Source organism: Lacerta agilis, chromosome 6, assembly GCF_009819535.1.
Source record: "Lacerta agilis isolate rLacAgi1 chromosome 6, rLacAgi1.pri, whole genome shotgun sequence".
In the NCBI taxonomy this organism is placed as follows: domain Eukaryota; kingdom Metazoa; phylum Chordata; class Lepidosauria; order Squamata; family Lacertidae; genus Lacerta; species Lacerta agilis.
The window spans coordinates 18,812,762-18,832,472 of NC_046317.1; the positions used below are offsets into that span (position 1 = coordinate 18,812,762).

General features: G+C 43.6%; 1 protein-coding gene and 1 long non-coding RNA gene across 2 annotated transcripts in view; one reads left to right on the forward strand and one right to left on the reverse strand.

Moving 5' to 3' along the window:
- The window catches only part of COL11A1 (collagen type XI alpha 1 chain), a 254,149-nt gene extending 238,567 nt beyond the window's left edge, over positions 1-15,582 (forward strand). The window contains exons 63-67 of the mRNA XM_033151495.1: positions 1,827-2,076; positions 5,070-5,182; positions 7,438-7,506; positions 10,956-11,189; positions 14,820-15,582. Coding sequence (XP_033007386.1) covers positions 1,827-2,076; positions 5,070-5,182; positions 7,438-7,506; positions 10,956-11,189; positions 14,820-14,966 — 813 coding nt within the window. The 3' untranslated portion in view covers positions 14,967-15,582. The remainder of the gene's footprint in view (positions 1-1,826; positions 2,077-5,069; positions 5,183-7,437; positions 7,507-10,955; positions 11,190-14,819) is intronic.
- Positions 7,828-19,711, reverse strand: part of LOC117048096 — a 35,355-nt gene continuing 23,471 nt past the window's right edge. The window contains exons 2-3 of the long non-coding RNA XR_004426801.1: positions 14,784-15,181; positions 7,828-8,225 (exon numbers count right to left, since the gene is read on the reverse strand). This is a non-coding gene — a long non-coding RNA (uncharacterized LOC117048096). The remainder of the gene's footprint in view (positions 8,226-14,783; positions 15,182-19,711) is intronic.

Genomic DNA, 19,711 nt, shown 5'->3' on the forward strand with positions numbered 1-19,711 from the left:
TTTCACCCCACCTTTTCCCTTGGTAGGACCGAAGGCAGCTCAGTGGGCCACAAGTATTAATGAGTGAGCCATTGTAGCTCAGAAAGAAGCCAAACAGGGCCGTCTTAGCCATAAAGGCTAGTGGCGCGGTGCACCAGGGCGCCACGTTCTGGAGGGCACCAGGGAAGAGGTCCGGGGCCACGTCGGCGGCTCAGTAGGAGTGGCAGCCTGCCCCCTGCCAGGGGAAAGTCAGGAGGAGGCGATCGGCGGCAGCGAGCTGGGCGCTCAGCAATCAGCCCTGCCTCCCTCCTTCCCTCCCTGGCTGGTGTGTGCGCCCCGCCGGGGAGGCGGGCGCGATCCCCGGCGGCCGCGCCTCCTTTCGGCGCCGCAATTGGCCGCCAGAGCACTTCTCCAGCCTGCCACTGCGCAGGACTGGAGGAGGGCATGGGAAGGTAGGAGGAGGTGATCAGCGGCGGCGATTTAGGGGTACTCTCGTTTTGGCTGCTCCTCCTCGCCCCGTTCCTCCCCCCAACCCCAGACAAGGGACTTGAAGCGGCGGCGGGGGCAGTGCCGCTCTCGCCCGCCTCTTCTCGGGCTGCGGACGTGGGGAGGCTGTCGGCAAGCCTCCCGTCGGCGCTGCAGCCAGGCTCCCTGGACGACAGCGCCGTGCCCCCGCTTCAGCCAAGCAGGCGGAGGCAGAGCACAGCTGGCAGCGTCCCCACCCACCCCTCCGCACCCTCCAGCTGTCCGCCGTGCCTGGCCCTGCCCGGCGGAGTGTGAGTTCGGCGTCCCTGCGCACCCTCCGGCTGCCTGCTGCGCCTGGCCCTGCCCGGTGGAGTGCAAGGGGCGCCGGAGAGATCTTCGCGCCAGGGCGCTGGATTTACTTAAGACGGCCCTGAAGCCAAAGCATTTTATTTTTTTAGTAGCAAGAAAAATACCAAACCACCAGAAAGTAGCCTGGTCCTGTTCTGAGTGAGTCCACATTCAAAGCAGCACCCTCCAGCTATGCAAAGATGTTGATCAACAGAGAAAGTGGAGGTTTTGAGGCCTCCCCCTTCCCTTGGCTGTCACAGGCTTAACCGTGGCCAGGAATGAGACAAATGTGTTTCTTTTGCCACCTGAATGTGGAAGTTTGAAGGGCCAAAAATCTGAAGGGGGAAGTCTATCCCCTGCAGAGAACCCCTGGGGATCCTCTGTGACGTGTGGGCTTCCAATTGTCACCTTGATGCCACAGTCTTGCTTTTTTTTGTAAATAATTTTTATTGGTTTTTCCTTGAATTTTAACATAAATTTAACACAGAACTTATAGATACAAGTAATACAAAAACTTAAATTTCCAAAGATATACACCACTCTTATCTTTTAGATATTCAAATTTCATTTCCTTCCCTTCTTCCTTCCTATGTCTTCTCTAAATCATATATCTATGTTTTACACATCAACTCTTCTTACTCCAATTGAAATTTTTCCTTATCGGATTTCGATTTGTTCTTACACTCTTGTTTCCATATTAAATATCTTTCCTTATTTCTTAAATATTTTCTTGTATATAGTAACTACACGCCAAGTGTTATATGTCATCCTTTACGTCTTACACACCTTGTCCAAGTAATCCATAAATTTTCCCCATTCATTTCTAAATGTTTCTTCCCCCTGCTGTCTGACTCTTATTGTAATTTTTGCGATTTCCATGTATTCTGTAATTTTCTGTTGCCATTTTAAGAGGATTTTGTTTTCACGCCCTGGATCCAAGTGAATAGCTTCATATCCCTTAGGCTTTTTACCCAATCTCCTGTGACTTTCTTAAAAAGGTGGCAGAGAAAGGTCATTGCTTTTGCTTTCCCCAGGGCCCTCCGGGTGAGGTGATTCAACCTTTGCCGATCCAGTCACCCAAAAAGACCAGAAGATCTTCAGATGCCATGATGTCCGACGCAGCCGACAGCATCCTGGATTACACCGATGGCATGGAGGAAATCTTCGGCTCACTTAACTCTCTGAAGCAAGACATTGAGCACATGAAATACCCAATGGGGACTCAGAACAACCCAGCCCGAACATGCAAGGATCTCCAGCTCTGTCACCCAGACTTCCCAGATGGTATGTTAATGTTACGTGACAAAAGGCAAATGCGCTGAAGTTGTGATTTGCTAAACTATAATGTCAGGTCATTTATTCTAGTTATATGGCTAATAAAGCCTCTAAAAAGAACTAAATAAAATGCCTATTAAATCCATTCATGCAGGGGTTTTTTATTTTTTAAAAAAGTCCTACTTTAGCACCACCTGAAGAAACTTTGTTTCGGGGGGGACGGGGGACTGTTAACTTGTTTATGGGTGGACGAGGGGGGGATGGCATCTCCCATTATGAAATATTTGCTGAAGTAAAAATAATTCACATTTACTGTGCAGGAAAAGTGCTACATAGTACTGTGAATATCAATTCGTTTTAAATAGCATGATCAAAGACAGACACTCCAAGTGTTCAGGGATTATAACTTTACACAGTGGTGATAAAGGAGGAGAATGCAAAACTTGGCAGCATGGCTGAAGAGCAATTTCAAAAGAGGAAAGGGTATTGCTTACTTACCAGCAATTGTTGGCATAGGTTGTCCAGACATTATCATGGGGCATCTGCAGGGAGGTCGTCCGAGACCAGCCAAAGGTGGTATTGATGGTGGGGGGACTAATGAGTGGAGGTGGTGATGATGAGAGAATTACCACATGGATAATAATTGTCAGCTTTGTTCCTGCTTCAGCTGAGGCAATGGTTTTGTTGGGCCCAAGAGAAGGGCATTAACAAACTGAATAGGGTACGCAACCCCCCTAAACTCAGCCTTGTATTTCACTGAAACCACTAAAATGGCTGACTGGGAAGAATGGATAAGAAAGATGGTGCACTATGTACAATTGGCAAAGTTAGCATCCAAAATAAGAAAACCTAATTAGGATTGTTTTGTGGGTGAATGGAAGCCTTCCCCCCCCCTTTTTTTTCTTTTTTGGACCACTTAAAGAAATACTATAGAATGATGCTCTCGTAAGCAGGATTTGAACTATGAGCAACGGAAGGAATTAGAGATGATTGAATTGTTGTTATGGTCCAAGAGATAGAAGATAGGGTGCGGCAAAGGGGGAAGAAATGGAAAACGGGGTGGGAAGTCAAGAAAAAAATATATTCTGTATTGGAGTGTATATGTGAAAATGTAATAAAATATAACAGGAAAAAATGGCTGAGTGGGCCAGGATTGACATGCAGGGGTTGTCAGGCAGTGATCATAAGAAGACTTGGCATATGTCCCAAAGCAGCTTACAGAAAAAAAATAAAACATACTCAATTTAAAATGCAGAGTAGAACTGTAGAGCAACGTTCATGATGCAAAGGTTTCCTGAAATAATGCCGTTTTAAGATGAGGCCTGAAACTTAGCAGAGACAGTGTCCGCCTGATTTCTAGTGGAAGGAACAGCAAACAGTAGGGTCCCCTACACTGAAGGTACTGTATGCCTCTTTCTTTACATAAATCATACTTCTGGTCTATGAGGGACAAACTCAAGGTTCTCCCCCAGATCATCTCTGTGATTGACATGCGATAGTCAGGCAAGGCATTCTTTCAAGTATCCTGAGCCCAAGTTGTTCAAGCCTTTGTACACTAGTACAGGAACCTTGAACCTGGTCCAAGAAGCAGATTGGAAGCCAGTGCAGGTCTTTAACAGCAGTAAAATGTGTTGGCAGTAGTCTGTTCCCATTACCAGTCCAGCCTCAGATTTCTGCACCAGCTATAGCTGAAGCTTCCAGACCTAACGGCAGCCCCACATTAAACAGCAAATATATATTCGCATTTAAATAGCATTTATATCACTAATATTTACTACGTTCGGTTGCAGTAGGTTGTAGAGCAATAGAAAACAGGCTGTGTTGTTCAAGAGGAATCTGATTTATAATTCTCTGTCTTAGCTGGAAATTTCTTTAACCCTCTGGGGGCAAGGCTTAAATGAAGAGACTAGCATTCACGCAGTCTTTCTGCTTTCATATTCCTTTTATCATGTGATGTTTCCCCCCTTTTATCAAGTATGTTTTGGTTACTGCATAGAACATATTAGTTTCATTGCAAAGAAAAAAGAGATGTGGTCTTGAGGAGGCATTAAGCAGGTCTTATGAGAAGCTGCACAAGGTGAACAGAGCTGGCAGTTCATAATAATTGCCACGCACAAATTCAAGCAGTTTATAACAGTTATATTTTTATTGCTTATTGACCCAGTCTTAGGTTTTGATATCCTCAAAGGCAATATTGTTTTTATTGTGTCAAAGCTGCACCTGTACCTGAAGGGTAATATTTCCTTCAGACGCAGCTTTCCCCCTCTCTCACTTTACTCTTTGTATCTTTCCATTGGAACTGCACCACTTCCTGTTAAGGATATCAAATGGTTGCTTATTTACCCATGTCAAAAACCCCTTGTCTGTAGAAAGCTAGCACATCAGGGAGCATCTAGCCTCCTTCCTGACATGCAGGATTTCTACACGCAGGGAGCATTCAAATACATGGGAACCATTCAAGAATGTGATTCCTCCCTTACATTCTAAAGTAGTACAGTCCTAGGAGAGCAAACCATATTTATAAATGTGTAAAGCAATCCTTGCTCATTACAGTGGTGCTGATTTATGTGTGTATCACAGATCTCCCTCCTCCTTCCCCCCTCAGGCTGTATGCCTGATAGAGGTTAGATTCTGGACCTGCTGTTCAACCTACTTAGCCGGTTTCTCACTCCACGGGTGCTGTGCCCCTGAGGAAAAAGTCTTTGTTGACCAGTGTGTTTTTCTGCTGTGGTTCTAACTCCCATGCAGTGTTGCTGTAAAGTTCTTCAAAAAATTGTTGCCTGTGTTTTCTGAAGCACAAGATAAATTTGCAAGCCTATATTGTGAGAACAGAAAATAATAGGGAGGGCATTTTATTCTGTGCAAAGGTACAAAATGTCTAATCTCTGATCTCATCACTGCGGTTTTTTTTTTTTTTTACAACCTCATTTAGATGGCAGTAAAGGCTGAACATCAGCTTAATGAATTATTGGAAGTAATTCCCCTTCTTCTTCATTTCACAGGAGAGTATTGGATTGATCCTAACCAGGGTTGTTCCGGGGACTCTTTCAAAGTGTACTGTAATTTCACAGCAGGCGGAGAAACTTGCATATATCCGGATAAGAAGTCAGAAGGAGTAAGTACCCATCTTCCCCGCATTTGTTGTTGATGGTTCCTACTGCGTTGCTTCTGCGTTGTGACTAAAACGGGGGGGGGGGGATATCCTGTCACATTTTTGTTCATGTGCCTTTCCTTGCAGCATAATTACTCCATTACATTTACATAAATTTGAACAAAGCAGTGAAGTGATAATACAGTGTTAGCAGAGATCGGAGGCCCTCCCCACTCCCTCATGCAGTGCAGATGTAAGCTGACTGCACCTGCTTGCCAGTAACATTTCTTTTCCTTCACACACCACAGCTGTGTAGCCATTTCTAATGAGGGCATGAAGCTCAGGCTCCATCCTGGAAAATAGAGTCGTTTTTCTTTCAGTTTTTATTTTTCTTAACCCTTTCTGTGGGGAACCATTTCGGTGTGTACATGCAAGCTGCTTCTTTGCTCCTTCTCACAGAAAGCCGGCGACAACTCCTCTTGCTCGATCTCCTTGTCTGACTACAGTTTACATGGGGCATCTCCACGCTCAAGCCCAAATCCTGCTGAAGGGATTCATGCACAGAATCAGATCTCTGCATTGCTTTGCAAAGGGTGGAAAGCTAAATTTATTTCTGGTCCAATGCATTCAATCATTCTGGTTCTGCTCTGTCCTGTTCCTACACTACTCCATGGTTACTATTTTTATTTTTAATCTGCATGAAAATTCACAATTTAATCTGTATTTAAATACAGAATTTTAAGTTTATCTCATAATGCACATTTTATATATTGTTATTTATTTTGACAAAGTAATAACCATAAATAAATAAAAAATAAAAATGTGCACCCCACCAACGAGACCATTCCATTGTAACTATCCAACTTCCCCAAATTTGAACACCTCTTGCAATGGCTTGACCCCTTTCCGTTTTAACAGTACAAATTCTATTAATGATAAATTAACATGTGTCATTAAGGTAAGATGGGGAATATGCAGGAGAAACGATTTTGAGGATTTACATATTTCTTAAGTTATCTTTTCTCCAAACATGAGGTTCTTCTTGGATTGAGAGCCATGAGCACAAATTAAATGTGTGCCCAAAGGACTGTTGGGCAGGATAGACAACTTTGGTCATATCCAACAGGGATGTTCTTCTCCTACTACGAAATATCAAGTATTGAAATCAGATTCTGTGGCTTCTCAAAAGAAGATATCAAACATTGAGCACAGGTTATTGGAAGTCTAGTTCTTCACTGGCAAAGCAACCAATTGCATCAGCTCCTAAGGCGCAAGGGATCGACACCCCACTCCTACTAATTAGCAAGCTAGACATCTACTTCTTCAGACAGACTTGTGCTCCAACTGGGACAGCTGGAGCAACAGCGTGACCACACCCCTTCCAGCTCACTGAAACCCCCTCATCTTACACGGTGTGTGCAAGCAACCGTCAATTTCTGCTGTGTAGCAGCTCCAGCAGCTCCTGTGCTTTAAGCCCATCCTCGGAGATGGAGGGAGGGAGGGGACGGAGAAGATTCTAATGGCCCAACTCTCTTGGGGACTGTCCCTTCCAGCTCTGTGCCTTCCTGCAACTCTTCCCCCATCTCTAACTGCCTAGATTCTTCCTCTTATTCCACCTGCAGCCTCACGGGTGGCACAGAACCCCACAAATTGCTGCCCCCTTCCCCTGGATCATCCTCCTGCTCCTCTGTCCACCCTAGGACTCCTGCCTGTCCCTGATAATATTCAGAGGATATGCAATTCTGTGCAATTCACAGAGGAGAAGTTGAAGGAGGAAATTCCACTTAAACTCCAAAGGGAAGCTCTAAGCACCTTCCGTGAGGACCCAGGACATTTTCCCTACCAGGCACTGATCAGACTGAGACTGTACAGCTGAAATCTATGTTAGCTTTTAATGGTTCATCCCTCTATCTTGCAGGAAGACATAACTGTTTCAATTAGGACCACAAGACTATATAACATTTGAAGGGAGCCAAAGACCATCTGGGCAGACCCTCTGCCAAGAGACAAAGTACTTGCAACCGGTTTCCCACAGATCTGTCTGAACAATCCAATTAATGTATTTGGTTATTTAATATGTAATCTGAGAATTGGATATAAATTTCTATCTGCAGAACTGCAAATATGATTAGAACTAGGCACAGAGCCCAGGCTTCTTCTTCTTCTTCTTCTTTTAAAAAAGGAGATTAATTTAGCAGTGTTTATGTAAAACTCTGTTAATTCCCACTCATTTCTTGCCGACATAATTAACACTTGCCGTATCTGATCTTCTCTTGCAGGTAAGGATTTCATCATGGCCCAAGGAGAATCCAGGAACCTGGTTTAGTGAATTTAAGAGAGGCAAGCTGGTAAGTCATAATTTCTTTACTCTGGAATTAATAGGCAACCGAGTCCATACTCAGGTGCCCAGGTCCAGCAAAAGCAATCAGTGGGTGAGAAACATGCAGGTTTACTTTTTCTGGGTCTGGCACAAAAGACAATTGGCCATTTGCAACCACACCCAAGAACGAGACACACACACAAAAATGATTTGAACTCAGGACACACAAACCCCAAACATCTCTCTGTGGAGGTGGGGCTCTGAAAGCACAGCACAAAATTAATCTCAATCGGTGTGCAAAAAAAAACCCCCATGGTCTCTGCATGTAGGTTTACTTTTCTAGGAATTACACAAGATACAAAATGCCAGCAACGTGTTTGACATTTTGACTGCATCCCTTTTGATCCCCACCATGGGCAATCTGCGTTCAAGTTTGTTCTGAGCGACTTTCATCGTCACATTCAGTCATTTGCCTGTAGTTTCTGGTGCTCAGGGTCAGGACCAAAGTGTACCCATAGGAGCTCTCTGCTGCCTGCAAGGCCTCTTCTTTCCCTTGCTTGTTTTAGATCTGTAGTTGCAGCTGGTTTCTATTATAGTCCACTCCATCCCCAGGACTTGGGGCACATGACAGATCATCAGGCTCAAGCTTTGCTGAAGAAACAAATTCCACAGTTGAGGGACAGCTCCTGGGAGAATCTCTCTGTGCATCCCTGATATACAGATGGCAACATCCAGAGCGTGTCTAACCTAGAGGCAATGAAAAAGAGCAGTGGGAAGGATTTCTTAATAAGTTGGTCTGAGAAGCAACTTATCCAAAAATGCTGGCTTCCTGTCAGTGTTGTTGTGACAACTTACTGGAAGGGAGAGGCGTGAGGCAATGTGTAGGCGGGTGGCAGTGCAAGCATAGCAGTGGGAGCACTGGATTGGAAATGCAGGCTTGCTCAGTGTGGTGTAGTGGTTAAGAGTGGAAGACTCATAATCTGGGGAACTGGGTTCGCGTCTCCACTCCTCCACATGCAGCTGCTGGGTGACCTTGGGCTAGTCACAATTCTTTGATGTCTCTCAGCCCCGCTCACCTCACAGAGTGTTTGTTGTGGGGGAAGAAGGGAAAGGAGAATGTTAGCCGCTTTGAGACTCCTTCGGGTAGTGATAAAGCGGGATATCAAATCCAAACTCCTCCTCTTCTTCACGCCACAGTAACCTCCCTGCCACATTGGCCCTCTTCCTTCCACTAAGCAGCAGCAACACTGCTGCAGAGACTCTAGCATTGGAGCTTCACCCTACTTCTGCTTCAGTTTGCACTAAAGACACCCCTATACATTTTTGCATGCACTGGCTCATCTATTCAGTGTGCCCCTTGCATTTGTTTCCAGAAGAATGCATTCACAAAGCTTGCAGACTCTGGTATCGAGTGGATGAACCCTTTTTAGTGTGAGTCAGCACCTCTTCGTGTTATCTGTGGACGCCTCAGTCTGCAAACCTGGTGGCGACTGCATGTATTCCCAAAGCTGACTGAATAAGGTTCCAGCTGGACCTGTTCTTTAATATTATGTTGTGTAGTAGCAGGTTGAATTTCTTGATAATGTTTTTATTGTTATGTCTCATGTCCTAAACAATTAATAGAAAAAAATGGACATATTTTATTAACTTCAGTAGCTACAAAGATGCACTCAAAGTTAGTTTCCAACACATGGTATAAATCCTGAATTTAACATCCAACTCTGAATGCAAATCTCAATCGCTTAAATCGAATGAGGAAGCATATTTTAAAATGAAGGCAAATTTGGAGTTCTTTATCTTTTTTTGGGGGGGGGGGGGGAGACCAAAAATAATTTATATTGCATAAAACAATTTTCATCTTATTCCCAACAGAAAGCAACTGTTTTGTTTTCATGAGATTTTTCCCCCACTTATTCTCTCAGCGTAAGAAGCAATATTATTAAATTTCAAATAGGTATTCTGTTGAGGACTTTATTCTCACCTTGTCGTTGCTGGAGAATGTATTGCTGACTATCAAAACACATTCCCACTATGAAAGTTATTGAAAACGTAGTACGGGTAAAAGAAATGCAGTACCAGTAAAATCTTTTTTTTTTTCTTGAGATGCTAAGTTCAGCTAACATGATGTACAAGAAACCTGTAACTGATCTGAAGTGCTAATGATTTTTTTTTTTAGAACAAAACTATTTTATGAAAAACAGGAGTTTTGTGTGTGTGACATATACAGAACAATATATGGCTGAAGCTGGAAAAGATGTTCAGATTTAAACTACTTTTCAGCAGTTACTCTATCTTCTGGTTGCAAGACTTCAGTTAGCATGTTCAAGTATATAATAATAATAATATTGTTATTCTTACCTCAGCCACTCTGGAGGGCTTCCAGCACATATAAAAACATAATAAAACATCAGACTTTAAAAGCTTCCAGATACAGGGAATGCAGAAAGGCGCTAGTAGGCACAGGTTAAGGACTAAGTAAATTTACCTCAATCTCCTTGCATGAAGAGAGCTAAAATGTCAAGGAGAAAGCAGGGCCAATCAAAGGGTAGGGCAGGAGGTCCATTTGGCCCAGGCCCTTAAGCTAAGATTTTGACACATGTTAATTTTTTAGCATATGATCAGTTTCACAGCTTGTTTTTCTGCACATTGGACCTAAATGTGACACATTCTCACAGTTATAGAAGGCTAAAGGTAAAGGTAAAGGTAAAGGGACCCCTGACCATTAGGTCCAGTTGCAGACGACTCTGGGGTTGCAGTGCTCATCTTGCTTTACTGGCTAAGGGAGCCAGCGTACAGCTTCTGGGTCATGTGGCCAGCATTGACTAAGCCGCGTCTGGTGAACCAGAGCAGCGCACCGAAATACCGTTTACCGCCGGAGCGATACCTATTTATCTACTTGCACTCTGACGTGCTTTCGAACTGCTAGGTTGGCAGGAGCAGGGACCGAGCAACGGGAGCTCACCCCGTTGCGGGGATTCGAACCGCCGACCTTCTGATTGGCAAGCCCTAGGCTGTGGTTTAACCCACAGCACCACCCACATCCCTACAGAAGGCTAGAAAAGCATTATTACAAAATTCATTGTTGGAGCCAAGAATGGCATGACTGGTCTTGGAAGGAAGCATCTAAACCAGGCCACAGAGTTGCAGCAAACTGAAGTTGTGTCTGTAGAATGATGTTTGTTTGTTTGTTGCAAGGTTACAGGTCACCATTTGCAATGGTTTTCGGCTTCTGGTAAAAGTTTTCAGCCCAAATGCGTAATCATGTAGCACTGCCCAAAGAGGCCCTGTTTACTGATTCATAGCTTGACTGCATTCTTAATGGGACAGCAAACAGGATTGTGTCAGTTGATTTATAGGGAAGCCAGTTAATGTGTTTTTGTGTCAAGTGTAATCTTGTTTTGCACTTGAAAAGGAGAACCGACCACGTTTATGTGCCTGTTTCATGGGTCTATATGTTCCTTTGTTTTTACTCCCCAGCTTTCCTACGTGGATGCTGAAGGCAATTCCATTAATATGGTCCAAATGACATTCCTTAAACTACTGAGTGCCTCTGCCCGACAGAACTTCACTTATAACTGCCATCAGTCAGTGGCATGGCATGACGTGTCTTCTGACAGCTATGACAAAGCACTGAGGTTCTTAGGCTCAAACGATGAAGAGATGTCTTATGACAACAATCCTTACATCAAAGTTCTTCACGATGGCTGTGCGGTAAGTATAAGCCCACGATATGCTTTTCTGCTTTACTAAGCTAACCTGCCATCTTAATCAAATGAGTTCAGCTTAATGCTATCATGCATGCCTCCAAAGACCTTTCTTTAAAAACAAAAAAAACAAAACAAAACCATATTTTGTTTCTGTAGTTAGTTTTTCACCTACGCACTGTCGTCTCTTTTTAAAATAGCAATAATTAGAATACTTTTAAACTTCGGAAGAAGGGAAAGTAATGTCAGCCCATAACTTAAGGAAAGACCAATAGAATAAAATAAAATCAGACAGTGAGCTGTTCTAAATGCACTGACGAGCCAAGTCACTGGAGAAAGAGGATTGAGATGTACGATAGTAATGGGAAAGCATTTGTACTCTACAGTGTGCTGCAGAAAAAGATGAATAAGAATAATGCTGCAAATGGAAGGCCCCCTTCTACCATTTTAATATAATTTCTCTCTAAAGCAGAAAATGCCAACTGAAAGCAATACCAAAGCTTTCATTTAAAAAAAAAAAAAAATCTCTTCCCTCTTCTTATCCGATGAGCTGCCGTTTGAAGTGGCACTGAAATCTGATACGGATAGAATGGTATTAAGGAAAGTGTGTCTGAGAAGTTTCACAAGTATTGAGACATTACTGACGTAACCTCAAGAATCCTGTGGGTTACATAACCCTGGGCTTGTTTGCCATCCTTGTGATTTGCTTCTCCTTGACCCCTGGTTCTATTTATTCAAAGCAATTCCCTTGCGCTCTATGTGGGGCTACCTTTGAAGGTGACCTGGAAACTGCAAATAATCCAGAATGCGGCTGCTAGACTGGTGACTGGGAGTGGCCGCCGGGACCACATAACACCGGTCCTGAGAGATCTACATTGGCTCTAAACGGCCTTGGTCCTGTATATCTGAAGGAGCGTCTCCACCCCCATCATTCAGCCCGGACACTGAGATCCAGTGCCAAGGGCCTTCTGGCGGTTCCCTCACTGCGAGAAGCAAAGCTACAGGGAACCATGCAGAGGGCCTTCTTGGTAGTGGCGCCCGCCCTGTGGAACGCCCTCCCATTTGTTGTCAAAGAGATAGACAACTACCAGACATTTAGAGGACATCTGAAGGCAGCCCTGTTTAGGGAAGCTTTTAATGTGTGATATTTTAATGTATTTGATTTTTGTTGGAAGCCGCCCAGAGTGGCTGGGAAAATCCAGCCACATAGGCGGGGTACAAATAATAATAATAATAATAATAATAATAATAATAATAATAATAATAATAACTAAAAAGTGTCCCTCCCTTCTTTACCATCTCTGATGATCCCACAACCCACCCACTTGACCAATCCCCCCCCACCCCATGGAATAATGCCATTGCTGTAGTTATTGCCCTGGTGTTTGGCTTCTGGGCTTCACCCTAGGCATTTGGTTGGTCACTATGAGAAGAGAATGCTGGACTAGATGGGCTCTTCCTTTGCCCTTACCCATGACTAAGCTGCCCCTGTTACTCACAGTCCTTCCTCTGCCCATCCTGTTTTCCCAGCTCCTATAATATGCATTGTTAGCTGCAGCAGTGCCTGCATTTGGTGGGAACCCTAGCCAGACATGGCAGCATAGTTCCTGCAGGAAGCAAGACTTCATCCTTCCTTTTCTCTCTCTCCGCATTAGACCATGGTTGGGTGAGAAGGCAATTCATCTCCAGCACATTGGCTTCCCCCACAAAATGAGTCTGGCCCATTGTCTACCCCCCCCCCCCAACACATTGCTCAGAGAAAAACTGGGTGTGAGAAATAGATATAGTGATAGCCACTTGGAAATTTTTCCATAGTGGCAGTGTTTTTCTGAGACTAGACCAAATCAAAATGCAGGCTGTCATTTGAGCGTTGGTTAAGATGCGCAAAAAGTAGCTTTTTTATGCATCAGCTTATTAAATGCACTTCTGAGGCACCTGAAAGTCCCACCTGCTTCTGCATTACCAAGTTGCAGCTGTATCTCTTTGCCAGATGGTCAACGCCTACGTTCTTGGTGTTGGTACTCAACAAGGATAATCTCCAGGTTTGCTTTCTGGTCTCTTTCACTGTAATCCACAGCCTACTTGATTCTAGACCATGGAAATTGCCAGCTCATAATGCCTTCAGATCCAGCCTTGGCAGCCTTGGAAGCAATTAGGTTTGGGTATGGGGGTGGGGTGGGGAAGCTCCCATTGGCAGTAATGGGAGCTTTTCTGTAAGGCGAATTACCATATGTGGAGCAATCTGAGGAGATCATAATGCATGGGGAGGGGAGGGTTAATCCTTCCTTCCCCTGCTGTGAGCCCCTCCTTTAATAAAGACCCACATGTACACAGCAGTTTGGTGCCATGGGAGCTTTTTTTCCTAAGTCTAATCACCATTAATGTCTTGATTTTCACCAAGAGGGGGTGGGTGGGAGAAATGGCCCTGCTCTCTGCTGGTTCTAGCCCAAACCACCAGGCCCACCCATTCCATATACAGTGGTACCTCGGTTTTCAAGCAGCTTAGTTCATGAACAACTTGGAATTCGAACCCCGCAAACCTGGAAGTAGGTGTTCCGGTTTGCAAACTTCTTCGGAATCTGAACTGTTCCATTTTGAGTGCCCCTGGTTCCTGCTTGCATGGGAGTAGGAGCAGGATCGGGGCAGCTCAGCCAGGGGACACAAAGGCTCTGCTTCCCAGCCCCGCTCCTGCTTGCACGTGAGAAGGAGCTGGATTGGGGCTGCTCACCTGGAGAGGTGCAGGCTCCATCACACTTTTCCATTGAGGGGTGCATGGCTATGTTCACCTCAACAGAGAAGTTTAAAGGAGTATCGGGTGACAATGTGGAGACAGCCCGACAGCTGCCTCAGCAGCAGTTTAGGGGCTCTCAGATGCAGCTGCCAGGCTGCCTCCACCTTTGCCACCCCAGCAACTATTCCACCTGGCTGCCTTCAGGTGGTGTAGGGGCTCTGATGCTGAGGCCCAGCCGCGAACCCCTCAATGGAAAGTGTGATGGAGCCTGCACCTCCCCAGCTGAGCTGCCCCATCCAGCTCCTACTCATGTGCAAGCAGAAGCGGGGGTGGGGATCTCTCGGCTGGGAAGCGGAGGCTTCGTGCTCCCCAGCTGAGCATTTTAAATTAAATCTGAAACTATCCAGAAAACCACAAAGCCAACAAACTTGCAACTCATGAAAAAGCAGCAACACAACAAATTGAAAAAAGCAAACCAACTGCAAATGAATCAAAATCACAAGAAAACATCACTGACCCAAACCCTAATTCTAATCCTTGCCCTAACACTAACCCAATCCAAAAAAGTTAACCCTAACCCTAACCCTAACCCTAACCCAGAGATGGTCTTGTTAGATAGTAAAATTCATGTTAAATTGCTGCTTTAGAGGTTGCTTTTAAAAGTCTGGAACGGATTAATTCATTTTGCATTACTTTCTATGGAAAAGCATGCCTTGGTTTTGGAACGCTTTGGTTTTAGAACGGACTTCCAAAACGGATTAAGTTTGAGAACCAAGGTACCACTGTATATAGCCCTTGACATAAGGAAGGTTCCCCAGCCCTATTAGACAATCTAGGAGAAATTTACAGGTCTTTACTGCATCAACTGACCTTCATTTTGGTTTGTGTTTTTTTTTTCTCTTTCAGACACGAAAAGGCTATGCAAAGACTGTTCTTGAAATTGATACTCCCAAAATTGACCAAGTGCCTATTTTTGATGTGATGATCAATGACTTTGGTGATCAGAATCAGAAGTTTGGATTTGAAATTGGCCCCGTCTGTTTCCTCGGTTAAGCTTGGAAACAAGGAGAAGATCGTCAACAAAGAAAAAAAAATGCACCTTGGTGCTACCCACCAGCCCCACTTGATGCCACATGCAAGTTTTGAATAAGAATGGCATAGAAAAAATATGTCTCACCATGTATGTATGTCTTCTCGGGAAAACACCTGTTGCCCCAGTAGGACCAGAATCACATGACTTAAACTTGTTTGGCCCATTATGAAGGATCCTGTGGCAGAGACAGACAACGTGCGGTCAATTATCTTGAAAATCCTCCACCATTCCATTCCACCCCAACCCACCTGCCCCTCCCTTGATATTTTGGTGCTGTAAAATTGAATGCCATGGTGCTCCTTCCATCACAACGTAAGAGGTGCTAAGAAGGTATGTTTAATAAACTGTAATTATTATATGTACAGTACAACGCTGTCCTTTCTGTGTCCATTTCCAAAACTTGCATGTGTCCCTCAATCGCAACTGGCTCTTCCGTTATAATGATTTCAAAATTATGTTGTCAATACTGCGTATGTATTATGAAAAAAATAAAGTTGTAATTTCCAGTGAATCCAATCCCATATTTTTTCTGATTAATAATAATAATATTAATAATAATAAAAAACCCTTTGTATATATTGCTGTTCAAGAGCTCTGTTATTTGTAGTCACCAGGAAAAACTCAGGTGGCAGAACTGGAAACATTTGAGTACACACGTCTCTGTTGTTACTGCTTTGTGATAAGGAACTCCAGGAAGGAAAGTACCGATTGAGGTGCTGTTCCATGGTGCTATACCTCAGACCTTTTTTCCTTTTCCTTTTCTGATGCCAGGAAATTTCAATAATATATATATTGATATATGCCTAAAATAAGCAAGTTTTGGGTTTGGGAATAGGAAACATGTATGGTTAAAATGAACATGTAGCAGATGTGATGCAGGGCCCCTTCTGATGCTACTTTTAGGGTGTGGGAGCTGCTGGTGCATGGGATCGTCCTGTTCCTCTTTGGTAATATTGGGAGACTGTGGCCATGTAGAAGGAGTCCATTCTATGGCTCCTTGCTACAGCAGTGTTGCTGCTCATCCCCAAAACTGGAGCAACATTAGTATGCCCCATGATCTCCTCTCACGTGGAGAGATGTTAACAGAGATAGGTGGAGAAGCATGCATGCTCTGTCTGCCATCCCCTACAGGCAGCATCAAAAGGAGGTCCTCAAATAACCTGTCATGGGAGTCTTCTCCAGACATTCAGAAAGAATATATGAGGCTCAAACTGGGTAGGGGCAGGATGTGGGCACCAGGTGTACCTGGATCCACCTCCAAGCTTTCTGAAGGGGCCTTCTAAGTGTGTACATGCTTAAGCAGCCGCCTTGCAGCAAGGAACCCTGAAAATGCAAGAAAGCTGAGAGGGGGAGCAGGTATATCCAACGCACATAGGAACATCAGGGAAACAGCCAGTGTGCATGTCTAAACACCACCCACCACCCGACTGAGCCTACATGCATTATTTTTGAATACCCGGAGAAGCCTATGGCCATTCCGTTTCTTGTACCTCACCTGAATTTTGTCACATAGATACTGAAACCGGATTCTAAACCATTATTTATGGATTGTGTCCCCATCAGTTGTCTGATGGAATTACACCATTATACGTGAGCCAAGATTAATATCTCCTGCCCTGGACATCATTCAATATAAGAAGTCTCAGATTCTATCCTCTCATCCCCATCAGTATTTATTTTCTTGAGTCCCAGTCGAGGAATACTGGAGCCCAACAGAAAGCCGTATATCAAGAAAGTAAGATGGTGAGAGTCATCTACTCTCAGGCGTGTGTAGGATTGCCAATATTTATACCAGCTCCAGTGGATGTGTCTTTTAACACGTTGATGAACTCCATGAGCAGATATTAGCATGAAAAGCTTCAACTGTTGATTTCTGCAGACCCAGCTGCTGTTAAAGGTGCTATTAGACCAGGTCAAGTTATTGCTTGTGGGGTTGTTTTGGCCAGTTGGTGCTGAATACTGTCAGTACTGATCATCCTTTCAGTGGTTTGCAGGAAGAGCAGGTGGAGGACCCCATGCACATGCTCCATGTACTGGATATGTATTCCTATAATCTGTTACTCCCTCAGTAAAGGAGATGGAGGAGTAGAAATATGGGTCTACTCATGAATTCCCTTTGCTGGGCTGTGGCAAATTAAGTCCAGGTCATGTGATTCTACCTAGCTGCCAAGCAACCAACGAGGAAACAGCTAGCTATAGAACTTATTTTCTGACCCTAACAGTCATAATTTGCAATGCATCCCCCCCACACAACTGCCCCATGGCTAATCTGCCCTGGCCTCAAAACATTTTTTCTCTCTCCAGGTAGTCAGACATAGATATTAACTTAAAAATGCAAATCCTTTTGTACTTATTTTTCATAATATATGTTAAGACTTGAAAAATAAATGTTTGTTACTATTTCTTATATAAATTTGTTTAAATTAATTGATATCAGATTCAACTAGCTTGTTTCCAGCTGTTTTTTTTTAAATCATGCATACATTTTATATGTACAACAGATTTTAAAGTCTACAGTTTGCTGTTCTGAATTCCTTTTTTTTAAAAAACAAACCAAAGTTTGTAACTTTCACCTCAAAGAGGTGAAAAAATATACATTTTATTAATAAAATCAAGTCTTGTCTACCTGGACTGATCATTTTGTTTCTTAGACATATAGGAATTGTTATCTCTACTTCAGTAACACAGTGATATTCTGGTTCTAGATAATCCATCACATGTACCAAGGAATACAGATCAAAAACATTCCTAAACATCACAGCAAAGGCAATTTTTTTAAAAACCCCAAAACCCTCAATATTTCCAAATTCTCAGCATCAAAACTGGAATTTGGTTCTTTATTTTATTCCATCTGATTCTATCTGCTGTCTCCTCCTCACACCAGTCTCCCAAGTCACTCAGCATGGTCTATACAGATTCTCCCTCTTTATCGGGTTGTGGCTTTTAAGCCATTTGTACACGGAATAAAACTATACAGCAAATTCATACAATTTTCTGCACGTAATTCACCTTCCAAGCCAAAAATGTGGGCTGTATGCACTGTTAGTCCTACACAGAGTCAACCCATCGAGCATGGGTTGATTTAGGTTTAATGAGCATGGCTAACTTAGGAGACTCTTGAGACTCCCATGGACTGCAAGAAGATCAAACCTATCCATTCTTAAGGAAATCAGCCCTGAGTGCTCACTAGAAGGACAGGTCCTGAAGCTGAGGCTCCAGTACTTTGGCCACCTCATGAGAAGAGAAGACTCCCTAGAAAAGACCCTGATGTTGGGAAAGATGGAGGGCACAAGGAGAAGGGGACGACAGAGGATGAGATGGTTGGACAGTGTTCTCGAAGCTACTAACATGAGTTTGGCCAAACTGCGAGAGGCAGTGAAGGATAGGCGTGCCTGGCGTGCTCTGGTCCATGGGGTCACGAAGAGTCGGACACGACTGAACGACTGAACAAGCCTGGTGTTTTTACATGAGTAGAATGTGTGTTTTTATTTAAAATGCATTTTTGGGTTATTTGTGGGGCACAGGAATTCATTCATTCCCCCCCCCCCAAATAATATAGTCTGGCCCACCACATGGTCTGAGGGACGGGGGACTGGCCCACGGCTGAAAACGTTTTGGACAACAGCCCCAGCCAGCATGGGTAATATCCAGGAATGATGGGCTTTGTAGTCCAAAAATATGGAAGGCACCAGGTTGGCAAAGACTGAACTAAATGGCACATGCACACATCCTCACTATTTTGTGGTGCAGGTGACTGTGTTCTCCATCCACACACCTATATTAGTATGATACTTTTTCTCTGTTTAAAACCTAGACAAATCAATTTAGCAATGTTCCTGCTCATGATGATAATCAACTGATTTATTTTATTTTATTTTTAAAAAAACCAATTAATTTTGTCCGCGATAAGGGTGGTCATCATTAAATTTCAGCAAGCTTGGTTGCTAACATAGCTTTTGGTCACAGTCTAGAAAACAAAATTGTATTGACTAAACCTGAAAGTGTCAGCAGAACCGTTTCACTTGCCAAAAAGAGATACTAGTTTGGTATTTATTTATTTTATTTTTTTAAAAAAGGCTTCAAGGTGGAATTGTTAATTCTTATTGAGAAATCCTGGCTTTATGAAATACTGTGTCAAAATTAAATTGACTTTCACAGAGTTAGATGGAGCTTAATCCTTAACCTTTTTCACAATGGCTGGAATTAAGATTTTCACAATTATTAGAGGTGGCAGAGAAGCATTTTCAGCTGTGTAGCAGAAGAAAAATCATTAATGCTATTTTTATATCACCTTATATATTTTATTATTAACTCGCTTTTTCCGATTCAGAACCCTGTGCACTGCAATGTGCGCCTGATGTTCTTCTGAAAGGATGATTCTGGATTTACTGCGGTGGGGGAGAAGGGTAGGGACAGATGGATCTATTTCACACTTTTACCCATAGCCCCTTTACTTATGAGTAGCAAAGCAGCAGTAAGTCAGGGTTCCATCATTACAAGCTTTTCTGCTTGGGCAACAGGACTTCCTACCTCTCTCCCCACATCATCTCTGCCATCTTTTTTTTAAAGATGTCCTCTCAAGCTTCCAGAGAAGATTTGGGGAGGGTGGGTGGTACTCAGGTGGGGATAAGAGTGGGGAAAGTTATTTTACCCAAGCAGAAATTCCTTGGGCTGTTGGGATGCATTACTTGGCTACTACCCTTCA